This window comes from Lithobates pipiens, unplaced genomic scaffold, assembly GCF_037356315.1.
Source record: "Lithobates pipiens isolate NorthernLeopardFrog02 unplaced genomic scaffold, aLitPip1_a1.2 Scaffold_19, whole genome shotgun sequence".
Taxonomy (NCBI): Eukaryota; Metazoa; Chordata; class Amphibia; order Anura; family Ranidae; genus Lithobates; species Lithobates pipiens.
In genome coordinates, this window is record NW_027507764.1 from 547,591,605 (window position 1) to 547,606,437 (window position 14,833).

At 43.4% G+C, this 14,833-nt stretch overlaps 1 protein-coding gene across 1 annotated transcript in view; it reads left to right on the forward strand.

Moving 5' to 3' along the window:
- TAF2 (TATA-box binding protein associated factor 2) overlaps window positions 1–14,833 on the forward strand; it is a 160,342-nt gene that overhangs the window by 33,425 nt on the left and 112,084 nt on the right. The window contains exon 11 of the mRNA XM_077493254.1: window positions 5,209–5,344. Within this exon, the coding sequence (XP_077349380.1) occupies window positions 5,209–5,344 (136 nt within the window). The remainder of the gene's footprint in view (window positions 1–5,208; window positions 5,345–14,833) is intronic.

Here is a 14,833-nt window from a genome sequence, read left to right on the forward strand (position 1 = left end):
GACCTGGACCAAGTGTAGAAATCACAAAGTTGATGTGGCTCAGGGCTCTTTAACACCGGCAGTAAAAACAGGCGGCTTTGTGGCTGCAGAAATTTTAACTTGGTCTGCAGAGTTTGAAAGGCGGCACTGCTGGTTACATTCACCCACAGACCTCAAGAAGCTTGGCTTGCAGTTGCCAAGCAAGCATTGGTACCAAAATTCTTGGTTTGCAGTTATACTCCTAAAAAGTACAGGCACTGTTTGGAGAACCAACAAATGGCAGTGTGTGATATAAATGTTAGCCCTCTGCACCTAGAGTGGAACCAAAACACCAGGGATGGTGTTGTGCAAAAGAGCAAACAAGATTTCTCTTAGTCCAGCGCTGGAGGTGATGTCTACAAACCACTTGAGGCATACTTTGGAAAAGTCATAAAAATGTCTGTGTCACGTTTTGTGATTAAAAGATTTATCTTGAAATCAAAGTCAAAAGATTCCAAGAATGGAAAGGGTTAAAATATGGCCAACGAACAATGTTAAATATCATGCTTGATTATTAACCTTGATCTCCCACAAACCTCAGCAGGCATATCGGGGCCAGTGCTGGGGGGGTGTGTAGGCACCCGTTGTCGCATGAACATCCACCCAATGGAAGGGATGACTGACAACTGGTTGAACCTGAAAAGATCCGTGATGTGGAGAGGCCCCCAATGGCATGGCCAGAGGGCTCCAAACCACCGGATGGGGCAGCTGGTGTAGTTACATTGCACTGGATGTGACGTCACCAATACAGAGTGATGTCGGACCGACTCTCCCCAGTGATGCTTGCGATGGAATGCAGATTCTGTAGTAAAGCGGGATAGAAGGCTGTCAGCAGGCTGTAGTCAAGACCACTCGTTTTGGGCATGCCCGTTTATCAAATCATCTGATTCCTTATCATCCCTTTCATAAAGCGCCATGCCCAAAATAAATGCATGCACTCTAACGGTGGCTACACATTGTTTTGTGCTGGCTTCCTGGTGGTTATAATGGCAGACCATTCCTACACAATGTGTGTTAGCATGGCCACTTGTAGCCACGATTGGAGGTGTATTTGATAGGGAGGCAACATAGAAACACAATGGTCACCTCATAACAGGAAGTGCCTTATGGAAGGATCATCGGGTATTCTTTCTGGAAAGATTTAAATTGATTTGTAAAGGCATCTTTACAAATGCACCCGGTGCGCGCCCGCAAACCGCTTCTTAAAGGGCAATGTACAGGTACGATCTGCCTGTACGTGCCTTTCTGCCGACGTATATCGGCATGAGCCGGTCGGCAAGCGGTTAAAATGCCTATGCCATTCAGAAACACTTGATTTCTTCATGGAAGTATCATAAGCCTGTTGTAACAGCTAAAGTTTCACTCGCACTCCTGTCATTTTTCACACAAAATGTGATGTTTATTTGCTGCTCCAGATTCCTGTCACTTATTTTCTGCCAACAGCGCAACGCCAGCATGTGTTATTATTTCTACTCCTCTGTAAAGACTAGTCAGCTGGACTGCGACCCAGGCGAGTGCAAGTTGGAACACACTCAAGTGTGAATGGCTGTGTGACTCACCACCACACTACATTCCGAGAATTAAATTGCCACACCTTGTACACTTACCTGCTCTGTGCAATGGCATTTCACAAAGCAGTCCCTTATCTCCTTTTCTGAGGTCCTCTCACCAGTGCTGTCTACTCCTCCTCTTTTAGTTCCCCCATAGCAGGCTGTGTGCTGTGGGGGGGACACGTGTGTGGGTGTGCTCCTGAGCCTGGCTGTGTGCATCTATAGACACACACACACAAAGCATGGCTCAGCCCCACCCCCACTCCCTTTCCACAGGATTTAATTGACAGCGGCCGGAGCCAGTGTCTCCCACTGGCTGAATCTGTGTCCTGTGTGAGGGGATAAGGAGAAAGAGTACAGACAGGTACAGCACTGGATCAAAAGACAAGTTTTTAAGATGAGAGGGCAGCTGATCATGAAAGGTTGTTTTTTGTTTTTCCCCTCAATGCGTTAAAGGAAAAGTACAACCAAAGCTCGTTTTGGGTGCAGTTCGCTCTGCACTCCTGTGATCCGTTTTCAGCTGACAGCGGCTGACGTCACAGAACAGGTTCAGGCTTGGGCACGATTGCCACCATATGGTCAGGATCCGCCCACATGCCTGGACCAGCACCTGTCAGCTGCACATGCTTTTCCACCGCTACCAGGGTTGCTAATCTGACAGAAAACCTGCCATCAAAAGGTGGCAGCAGACATCTTACTAGACCCAGCTCTTGAATCTCAGAGTAATTTTAGCAATAAAGGGAGCGTATATAAATAAATATAGTTTATTGACATCTGTGATACTGTTTGGATGTCTCATTTTAAAAGCCTAAAGGTTTAGTGCTGTCACATTAGCAAACCTGGTAGCAGAACGAATGAGCAGCTGACATGAAGTCACTTACGTTACAATATTTTAAGGGTTCACTAATCTGACAGAACACCGGCCGCTCCCGTCTCCTTCAACAGCCCAGCGCTCCAGTGAGTGAGGAGGTACAGAGCAGAGAGCCGGTGAGTGACAGTCAGCAACTCTCTGTTCAGGGAGCAGTGAGAACCGAGCAAATGGCGGTGCTTTGATCGCTCAGTTCTCAGTCTCAGGACTGATGCTGCATCCAGATTAACAAAAGAGAATCCCATACTTCTCTTTTAAGGTATAAAAAAAACAAACAACCGTTTATGCCTTTAGAACTACTTTAATGAAGATTGAAAACAAGTTTTAAAATTACACAATCATGTTAAAGTGGTTGTAAACCCTTACAACACAGAAATATCTCCTATACGGTTTAGGAGATATTTGCCCGAAGACAGGTACCGCTGTCTACGGCGCATCGGCTCCCGTGAGCATGCGCGGGAGTGACGGCTTCGCCGAATGACAGCGGCGGAGCTGCGAGACCCCACCGAGAAGATGGAAGCGCCGGACTACAGGGGACAGCGGTGACTTCGCTGGCTCCTGTGTCAGGTAAGTGGCACGTAATGGACTATGCGATGCATAGTAGTCCATTATGCTTTGCCTTTGCAGGGAATGAAAGAGGAAGTAAACCCATCAGGGTTTACTTTCTCTAATGCTTATAGGGAATTTCAGAGACTTAGTGTCCAGGGACTCTCATTCAACATGCGCTCTCTTGTGCCCGTCGCTGGTAACTGATAATAAAGTGATCATGTTTCTATGCATATAAATCCTGAAGAACCCCTAAGTGTCATGTGCTGTACCACAAGTGATACCTTCCTTACACTTTAGGAAACATTGGGGGTTATTTACGAAAGGCAAATCCACTTTGCACTTGGAAGTGCAGTCGTTCTAAATCTAAGGGGTAGATCTGAAATGAGGGGAAGCTCTGCTGATTTTAGCATCCAATCATGTGCAAGCTAAACTGCTGTTTTTTTATTTTCCTTGCATGTCCCCCTCGGATCTACAGTGACTGTACTTTCAGGTGCACTTGTAGTGCAAAGTGAATTTTCCTTTAGTAAATAACCCCCTTTGTCTGATAAAGTCAGTAAAGATGTCTCGTTTTTGGAAAACTCACTCATTTTTTGAAAATTTCTCACTTTAGAATGTTGTCTAATACAGTGAAACCTTGGTTTGAGAGTAAGGGCTCCTTCACATGGACGTGTCCGTGTCCGGAACCTGCTCTGCTCAGCGGGGGATCGCTCCGGCGATCCCCGCTGAGCAGGAAGATGGCAGGTCCGTCTTGGCACACTGCGCAGGGACAAACCTGTTAGAGCACCGCTCTCCCCTATGGGGGATCGGATGAGGATGGACCGCAGAGTCTGTGGTCATGCGGTCTGATCCGCAGACGTATGGAAAAGTAGGTTTTTCCTCCGTCACACTTTTTCAGATCGGAGCAGGTCGGATGTCAGTGGACATGTCACCGCTGTATTCCATCGCTCCATAGAGGTCTATGGAGCATCCATTCAGGTCCACCTGAAAAACTGACAGATGGACCTGAACGGATCGTTCATGTGAAAGAGACCTAACTTGGTTTGAGAGAGATTTGTAAGACCAGCAAAATTTTTAAATAAATTTTGACATGATATACAAGCGATGTCTTGATATACAAGTAGCGTCACAACTGATTATAAAAGAGAAGAGAGGCGCATCTAAGTGTAGCAATATGATTACATTTAAAGTGGTTGTAAACCCTTACAAACCACTTTGACCTACAGGTAAGCCTAGATTAAGGCTTACCTGTAGGTCCAAGAAATATCTCCTAAACCTATATGGTTTAGGAGATATTTGCCCGAAAACAGGCACCGCCGTAGACAGCGGCGCGCAGGCGCACTGAGCGCGGCATTCTCAACGACGGAGCTGCTGCGCGTGTCGGCTCCCGTGCGCATGCGCGGGAGTGACGTCATCGCGGCTTCGCGGAATGACAGCGGCGGAGCTGCGAGACCCCACCAAGAAGATGGATGCTCCGGACTACAGGGGTCAGTGGTGACTTCGCTGGCTCCTGTGTCAGGTAAGTGACACATAATGGACTACTATGTGATGCATAGTAGTCCATTATGCTTTGCCTTTGCAGGGGATGAAAGAGGAAGTAAACTCATCAGGGTTTACTTCCTCTTTAATGAAGGTACAACATTTAGCAATATATTGCTACACTTAGAGGCGCCTCTCTTTTATACCCTGTAGATCCTGCTGGATTTTGCTTCTAATCGCCTTGTGGAGGCTTCCATTTGTGGATGGACAGCCACGTTGTTATAATCTTTTTATATAGACTATAAACTAAAGGACCTGTGTAAAGAATCATCTGAGTTTCCATTATTTCTTATGTGAAAATCTGCTTTGATTTACAAGTGTTTTGGATTACAAGCATGTTTCTGGAACAAATTATGCTTGCAATCCAAGTTTTAGTGTATGTTCTTATACACTATGCGGGAGATTTACTAAAACTGGAGCACTCAGAATCTGGTGCAGCTGTGCATGGTAGCCAATCGGCTTCTAACTTCAGCTTGGTTAATTACGCTTTGACAATAAATCCTGATTGGTTTCTATGCAGAGCTTCCCCAGATTTTGCACTCTCCAGTTTTAATAAATCTCTTCATATGTCTTTCTCTGTTACAACAATTATGATGTCTTATTACATTTGTGTACTGCATGAAAGGGATATTTTGGGATATTTGTTCTTAGAATAGTATTACATCTTTTTTTGTTTTGTATTTACAGTCCATCTTCTCACCTTCATTTTTCCATAAAACACCCTCATACTTTGTCCTGGGAGTATTTCAACATGTTTCAGTGCAAGGCTCACCTGGTCATGAGACTGATAGAAAACCGCATCAGTATGGAGTTTATGCTGCAGGTAAGTGCCCTGTTCTGGTGGTATGGTTTTTAAGACCTTGAAAATTGCATTTATCAGCAGGTATTTAAAACATAATTATCAAACAGCAGGATAATCTTTTAAAGATGAACTCCTTTAAGTTTAAAAGACTAACATTTAAGCCTAAATGTTTTTTACCTTAATGCTTTCCTTGCGTTAAGGTAAATGTTTAGGCATTAGTATCCCTACTCACTCCCCATTTTACTTACCTGATTCCCTCATACGATCCAGTGCTGTGCACGTCTACAGTTCTCTTCATTCACTTCCTGGTCTCATAGGCTTTGCTGAGGCAGTGGGAGCCATTGGCTCCCGCTGCTGTCAATCAAAGCCAGTGACAGAGCAGTGGTGGGTGGCGAGTGCCATTTGTCTGTGTCAATAGACACAGACCGCATGGCTCAGGAGGGAGCCCATACAAGTGCCCCCATAGAAGGTGGCTTTCTATGGAGTCACTCAGCAGAGGGGGGAGACAGGAGTGCTGGAGGGGGGCCAGAGAAGAGGAGGTTCGGAGCCGCTCTGTTCTATTCCTAAAAATGTCCCCTCCCAACAATCTATTCTAGCTAACCTGTATAAAAAAAATGTATATGCTTGCCTATTGTCAGCCTGCTCTGATCTGGTCACTTGAGAATGGAGAGAGTACCTGAAATGGCTGGGAGCCATGACGTCACCTATAGGTTCCCATGGTGCAGCTGTTGCCAGCAGTCCCTCCTGCAGTTGCCGCTGGCTGACATAGGGGAACCGGATAATGTGACTGGATCGCAGCATGCTGAAATTAGGTAAGTGTATGTATTTTTTTACACAGGTTAATGTAATGAGGGGGGGGGGAGGGTATTTTTAAGACTAGTTAGGCTTTAGCTGGAATTCTATTTGAATTCAGTTATGTATTTGTTCAAAAATAATTTCATTTATTTTAATTACAGCTAGCATAAATACCTGAATCTGTCCTTGTATTAGCTTCTCATAAAGTCCTGCACAGCAATACTCAGACTGTCGGCTAGTCAAGCCCTATCTTTGCACAGTGCTGTTATCAAATCTGTTTTAATAATGAAACATTGTGTGATGTGCTACTCATTCCTTGTCCACTCAGCAGACTCGGGATGACTTAATAACCAAACAGTTTTATACCAAGTGTATGTCAGGACAAAATATTAATAATAAAATAAAATGTACATCATCTTTGCAATGCATGCACGTTTACCAATGTTTTTCCTCTTTACAAACACTGCAAGTGCAGCAAAATTCTTTTGAATTCTACCAGAAATCCAGTGTGCTCCAATCTTTCTTTAGTGTGCTGCTAACACTGCCTCCGCTACACTGAAATCCCAAGCAGTGTCATCTACCCTGTCTGATAGTCCCTGCTGGACTACAAAAGACCTCCCCCTATCTTTATCGCCAATACAAACAGGGGTGTTCTGTAGTCCAGCAGGAGAGATCACACTTCTTGGGATTTCAGTGCAGCAGAGGCAGTATTGTCCGCACCTTACATGGAGCTAGGTGTGCACTGGATCAAAAATCAAAATCTTTTTTTTTTCTGTAATTGAAGCATTTTAAAATGGCAATCTTGGTGAAGTACACCGATCAGCCATAACTTTATGAACACTCACTTACTATAGAGTAAGTCCCTCTTTTGCCACCAAAGTAGTCTTGACCCGTCGTGGCATGGAAGCCACTGGACCTCTGAAAGTACAGTGGATATAAAAAGTCTACACACCCCTGTTAATATGTCCTGTTTCTATGATGTAAAAAAATGAGACAAAGATAAATCATTTCAGAACTTTTTCCACGTTTAATGTGACCTACAGTATCTCACAAAAGTGAGTACACCCCCTTACATTTTTTTAAATATTTTATTATATCTTTCCATGTGACAACACTGAAGAAATTACACTTTGCTATAATCTAAAGTAGTACGGTAAGTGTATAGCTTGTCTAAATTTGTAAATTTGCTGTCCTCTCAAAGTAACTCAACACACAGCCATTCATGTCTAAACCGCTGGCAACAAAAGTGAAAACACTCTGAAGTGAAAATGTCCAAATTGGGCCCAATTGGCCATTTCTCCTCCCCGGTGTCATGTGACTCGTTAGTGTTACAAGGTCTCAGGTGTGAATGGGGAGCAGTTGTGTTAAATTTGGTGTTATCGCTCTCACTCTCTCATACTGGTCACTGGAAGTTCAACATGGCAAAGAACTCTCTGAGGATCTGAAAAAAAAGAATTATTGCTCTTCATAAAGATGGCCTAGGCTATAAGAGGATTGCCAAGACCCTGAGACTGACCTGCAGCACGGTGGCCAAGACCATACAGCGGTTTAACAGGACAGTTTCCACTCAGAACAGGTCTTGCCATGGTCGACCAAAGAAGTTGAGTGCACATACTCAGCGTCATATCCAGAGGTTGTCTTTGGGAAACAGACATATGAGTGCTGCCAGCATCGCTGCAGAGGTTGAAGGGGTGGGGGGGGGGGAGGGTCAGCCTGTCAGTGCTCAGACCATACGCCACACGCTGCATCAAATTGGTCTGGCAAGGAGTACAAAGACAAGTGTTGCTCTAAAAACAATGAATAACAAATAAATAAACATATAGAAATTATATCCAATATAGATCACATATATGTTGTAATAAATAGTCCACCAACCACAATGTGAATGTAGATATCCTGTAGAGTTCTGGTGACTTGTAGGCAAATCCCATACACCAAAACCACCTAGTGCTTTGGTTCAGATGGTGTCAAGCATGTGTGGCGACAACCAGGTGAGGAGTACAAAGACAAGTGTGTCTTGCCTACAGTCAAGCATGGTGGTGGGAGTGTTATGGTATGGGGCTGCATGAGTGTTGCCGGCACTGGAGAGCTAAAGTTCATTGAGGGAACCATGAATGCCAACATGTACTGGGACTTAGTGAAACAGAGCATGATCCCCTTAGTGCGGAGAGTATTTTTTTTAAATTGTTTTTACTGGTAATGGTATCGATCTGCGATTTTTAGCGGGACTGCAACATTGCAGCGGACACATCTGATCCCAAATGACACTTTTTGGGGATCAGTGACATATTATTACATTGATCAGTGCTATAAAAATTCACCGATCAATGTAAAAATAACACTGGCAGGGAAGGGGTTAACACTAGGGGGTTATAAAGGGATTAAATGTGTTCCCTGGGTATGTTCTAACTGTAAAGCCCCATACACACTATCAGTTTTTCCTTCAGATTTACCAAACCATGTAGTACAAGGGCCTGCCTGATTGCATGCAAATTGAAACTCCTAAGGTTTGACCTCATATTGTATTGTTTTGGTAAATCTGAAGGAAAAACTGATAGTGTGTATGGGGCATAAGGGGGACGGGTTACCAGGGACATGACAGAGATCACTATTCCCTATCATTGGGAACAGAAGATTTCTGACATGTCATCTAGCAGAACAGGGAATTGCCTTGTTTACATTGTGCCTCTGTTCCCCATTCTGCCTCTGTTCCCCATTCTGCCTCTGTACACCGCAAGCACGGGTCGCCGACGGGCATCAAGTCCACTGGACTCGATGCAGCGGGTGTGCACTATCTTCTATGCAAAGACTGACATACACCTACGGTGGTTTGCGCAGGAGAGCCGATCTGCAGCAGTATAATGATGGGAGCTGGTCGGCAAGCGGTTAACACAAGTTTGTTTGTGATTGCTTAATTCTGAACATGGCTACATCCCTAGTTTATGAGAAGGTGTGCACACTTATGCAACCACATTATTTTATTTTTACTTCCTTTTCAGTTTGTTGTTCAATTGAGTTGCACAGTTTATAAGTCACATTAAAAATAGAAGAAGTTCTGAAATTATTTATCTTTGTCTCATTTTTTTACATCACAGAAACCTGCCATTTTAACAGGGGTGTGTAGACTTTTTTTATATCCACTGTATGCTGTGGTATATGACCCCAAGCTGTCAGTAGCAGATTCTGTAAATTTTGAGGTGGGGCCTGCATGGATCGGACTTGTTTTTCCAGCACATCCCACAGATATTCAATGGATTGAGTCAGCACCACAAATGCCTTGTTGTGTTCCCTAAACCATTTTTGATCCATTTTTGTAGTGCGGCAGCGCACATTATCCTGCTGAAAGAGGCCACTACCATCAGGGAAAATGGTTTTCTTGAAAGGTTGTACTTGGTCAGCAACAATGTTTAGATGGGCGGTACGTGTCCAATAACATCCGAATGAACGGCAAGACCTAAGGTTTCCCAGCAGAACATCACCCAAAGCATCACACTGCCTCCCCCCACTTGCCTTCTTTTCATACTGCATTATGGTGCGTGCCATCTCTTCCCTAGGCAAGCGACACTCACACAACCTGTCATCTATACGATGCTAAAGAACATGCGATTCATCAGACCAGACCACCTTCTTCCATTGTTCTGTGGTCCAGTTCTGATGCTCAGATGTCTGTTTACTGTGGACACTTGTCAGCAAGGGCACCCTGACCGGTCTGCGGCTGTGCAGCCCCCTACACAACAAACTGCAATGCTCATTTATTTGTTTTTTCTGCTTTCAACACATCATATTCAGAGACAACATGTTCACTTGCTGCCTAATATATCCCACTGACTTTTAGATGCTATTAAAACAAGATAATCAATATTTCATTTAACCTGTCAGTGGTCATAAAGTTATGGCTGATCGGTGTAAGTATACGCAAGAAACTGAGAGCACTCTTGTTTAATCTCATTAAAAGTTCTGTTTAGTTGTGATTATCCGTGTTCTCAACACTTAGGACTAGAGGTGATAACACATTGCCCGGCCAAGATGTAAACCTCTTTAAGATGATAGTCTGCTTGGCTTTGCCATATTTCACACATCTTTGCAATTCCTGAAGGCTTTCATCTGTTTGTGACGCAAGTGTAAAGTATGTCTTTTGCAGTATTCTGATTTATAGATGGCTGGTATATCAGCCTTACCCTTCTCTTCACAAGCAGCGCTCTGATGTCTGCTGGGAACTTGTCTGGGATCGGCATACCATGTAGACAGATGCCTCGCTCTCTAATTCCACATGGCTAGCACTTTTGTTATTTCTAAACTCTCCTGTTTTGGATTCAGTAGTCAACGAAAGGAGGTGTCATTGGCTGCCAGAGAGCGCACTTTCTTCTGAAGGTGTTTAATGGATCGACGAGAAAATGAGTGTTGTAGTAGACAGGGCTGTTATTGGAGCAGAGGAGAGAATAAAAAGCAGGCACCAATAACAGGATGATTTAACAACTGCTGATCACCTCACCCTCCTACCCAGACATGAGAAATACATCCAAAGTAAATGGAACACATTATTGACACTGGCCCAGAGTACACGCAGGAAAGAGTACAGTCAGGTTGCAGAATACCTAAGAAACAGAGAAATAAGTGCTAATATATACCTAAACCAAAGAGCAAAAAAATATAATATGTTTTATCTTTTTAAAGTGGTTGTAAGTCCTCCCTACTGACTTTTAACTATAGGTAGTGGAAATATTTCCTACACGTGCGCCGTTTAGGAGATATTTCACTTGAAGTGTGCCGATGATGTAATGTAATGCGCTGTGAAGAAATGGACCACCGCGCTGTTTCTTCCCCTGCGTGTGCCTTTACTGACTGCTCCCGTGCGCATGTGCGGGAGTGACGTCACGTGGCTCTGGCCAGTCACAGAGCCAGAGTCCGTGGCCCCTGGAAGGAAGAGGGGCGAAGATGGACACAGCCTGCACAGGGGACAGCAATGGATTTGTTTGCAGGTAAGTGTCAGATACTAGCCCATTATGCTTTTAATGTGCAGGAAGCAAAAGAGGAAGTAAAACCCATCTGGGTTTACTTCCTCTTTAAGTCCATAGATGTAGTGGCTGCGTTGGTTTCCTTTTTTTTCTTTTTTTTTTTTTCATTTATTTTTACCTGGTAATCCTTTTAATAATAAACATCCTGCCCTAGGGTAAGAACACTTTCTTTATTTAAAGTGGTTGTAAACTGATTACAACCACTTTAACCTACAGGTAAGCCTAGATTAAGGCCTTAATCTAGGCTTACCTGTAGGTGCAAGAAATATACCTGTAGGTGCAAGAAATATCTCCCAAACCTAAAAGGTTTAGGAGATATTTGCAGAAATAGCAGCACTGATGTCTATGGTGCATGCGCCGTAGACATTGGGCACAGGCACACTGTGCGTGACACTTCTAATGGCGATCGTGCCGTTAGAGGTGGCACCAGCGTCATCGCTGCACCAACCAGTCACAGCGCCGGAGCAGCGATACCTGGAAGACACTCCGAGTCAACATTTCAGCGACGGAGGAGGTGAACGAGGGTCGCTTTGGTTGCTTCAATCTCGGGTAAGTAAGTCATAATGAGCAAATATGCTATGCATACTAGCTCATTATTTTTTCTTTCTTTAACCACTTTCAGACCGGACCAATTTGCTGGTCAAAGACCAGACCACTTTTTGCGATTCGGCACTGCGTCGCTTTAACTGACAATTGTGCAGTCGTGCGACGTGGTTCCCAAACAAAATTGACGTCCTTTTTTTCCCACAAATAGAGCTTTCTTTTGGTGGCATTTGATCACTCCTGCGGTTTTTATTTTTTGAGCTATAAACAAAAATAGAGCGACAATTTTAAAAAAAAAACGCATTATTTTTTACTTTTTGTTATGATAAATATCCCCCAAAAATATATAAAAAAACATTTTTTTCCCTCAGTTTAGGCCGATACGTATTCTTCTACATATTTTTGGTAAAAAAATTGCAATAAGCAATTATTGATTGGTTTGCGCAAAAGTTATAGCGTTTACAAAATAGGGATAGTTTTATAGCATTTTTTATTAATAATTTTTTATTATTTTTTTTTTACTAGTAATGGCGGCGATCAGCGATTTTTATTGTGACTGCGACATTGTGGGGGACCCATCGGACATTTTTGACACATTTTTGGGACCATTGTCATTTATACAGTAATCACTGCTATATAAATGCAGTGATTCCTGTGTAAATGACACTGGCAGTGAAGGGGTTAACCAGTGGGTGGCAGTGTAGGGGTTAAGTGTTCCTAGGGGTGTGTTACTAACTGTGGGGGGGTTGGGCTTTCATTTAGAGAACACTGATCTCTGCTCCAATCACATGGAGCAGAGATCAGCGTCACTAGTTGCTAGGCAGAATGAAGAAATGCTGTTTACAACGGCATTTCTTCATTTGGCCGCTCCGTGAGACGATCGCGGGGATGCCTGGGGCGATCGAGTCCGCGCGCTCCCGATGGCAGGGCGGCAAATTTAAAGGGACGTACATGTACGCCCATTTGCCTGCCCGTGCCATTCTGTCGACGTACATCGTCGTGCGCTGGTCAGCAAGTGGTTAAAGAGAGGGTTTCCTTCCTCTTTAAGGTGGTGGAACTTTGCCATCCTAATGGCCTGTAAACACAATCCGAAAATTGTATGAAAAATGCAGTTTTCGAATAACTCATACGATAATTGGATCATTAGCACAGCGCTTTTGAGAGCCAATCATGACAGTTCATCCCATATTCGATCGGACAAGCGCAAAAATTTTCCTCGTATGATACCAGATGATACAATTTTCGTTAAATCAATACAGTTTTCATCTGAAAATACAATACAAATACACTACAACACATAACGGCACTTTTTGTCTGCTAGCAGGGTGCTTTTATCCCTCACTAGGGGCCAAAGAAAGGGTTAAAGGTACCCGTGTTTCGGCGCTTCGGCAGCGCTACTCATTTATTTCAATGGACAGGGCAGTTTGGGAGCGGTGTATACACCCCTACCAAACTGCCCTGAACATGCTGCTTGCAGGACTTTTGTTCACTTCCTGCAAGCGCACCGACCCAGTGTGAAAGCACTTGGGCTTTCACACTGGGGAGGCATGAGAGGTGCTTTACAGGCGCTATTTTTAGCGCTAAAATGCCTGAAAAGCTCAAAGGGGCCTAAATCGCTTCCCATTTTTTATTCTGTTGTGCGAGGGTTTGGTAGAGGTAAACTAGACGGTCAGTAGTAATGCTTGTGATAATACTACATTTTGTATATCCACCATAAAGACACCCGAGGCGTTGCCAACATCCCAAACAATATATGTACTAAAGGAGATACCCCCACAAAATGGGCTTTTTAAAGGCAACTGAAAATCATAATACTAGAATAAACGGCCATCAGTACTTTATTACTTCATGGTAAAATATACAGACAGGCAACAACATATTTTATACTTCTATAAAATCGATGAACAATGGCTGAATAGCCTGTAAGATTTGGTGTAAGTAAATACCCTCTTCATGTGGACACATTTTAGAAATGGTTATTTTATTTCATCAGGGGTAAACAGTGGTGTAGTGGTTAGCACTCTCACCTACCCTGTTTCCCCTAAAATAAGACCTAGCGTGATTGTCGGTGTTGGCTGCAATATAAGCCCTACCACCCAAATAAGCCCTACTCTGTTTCCTCAAAAATAAGCCCTACCCTGAAAAGAAGACCTACAAGGACTTTAACTAGGGCTTATTTGGGGGGTAGGGCTTTTATTGCAGCTATCACCGACAATCACACTAGGTCTTATTTTAGGGGAAACAGGGTAGCAGTAAGAAGTGTTGATGGTTCGAATCCCAACCGTGACACTACCTGCCTGGAGTTTGCATGTTCTCCATGTGCCTGCGTGGGTTTCCTCCGGGTACTCCGGTTTCCTCTCACACTCCAAAGACATGCAGGTAGGTTAATTGGCTTCTGTCCAAAATTGGCCTTATGAATGGGGACCTTGCATTGTGGACTCCTTGAGGGTAGGGACTGATGTGAGTGTGCAATGTACAGGGATAGGGACAATTGTAGACACTCACTCAGGTTGAACTGGATGGACTGGTGTCTTTATTCAACCTTACTAACTATGTAAAGTAGAGGAAGGATGGCACACTTTTTCTACAATTTAATTAATATTTGTAAAAAAAAGTACAATGATAGACATAAAATACAAAGGCTATAGAAATGTAATAGCAATGCATAAAAAATTTGAAAAAAAGTTGCGCTACTATTGTGTCTAAAAAAAAAAGTTCAGCAGCCAACATCAACAATATATTGAATTGCGTAACAAACAGAAAAAATATAAAATGCAGTGCTAGTGAAAATATCAAGTCCCCAGAGTAACCCCCAGGGATAAGTGCTAAACTAATGACTACTAGTTGGTGAAAACCAGCGTCATGCAAATACACAATGAATATGTTAGTGTGCAATAAAACACAAAAAAACCTTATATAATATAGACAAATGCATAAAAAATGCCTGTGAAATAAAGACCAAAAAGTGCAACTAAACGTTCATCTGTTAGGTGCTGTATAGTCCTATTTAAAAGTGAACTTGGAGTGATGCTTCTTCAAATGATGGTAAGTATTAATAAACAGACATCTCCATGTGACGTTCACAGATGTAGATATGAAACAATAAAAAGATTGGGTATGCTTACCGCAGAGAATGGACGCACGCCGTATAGCGGTG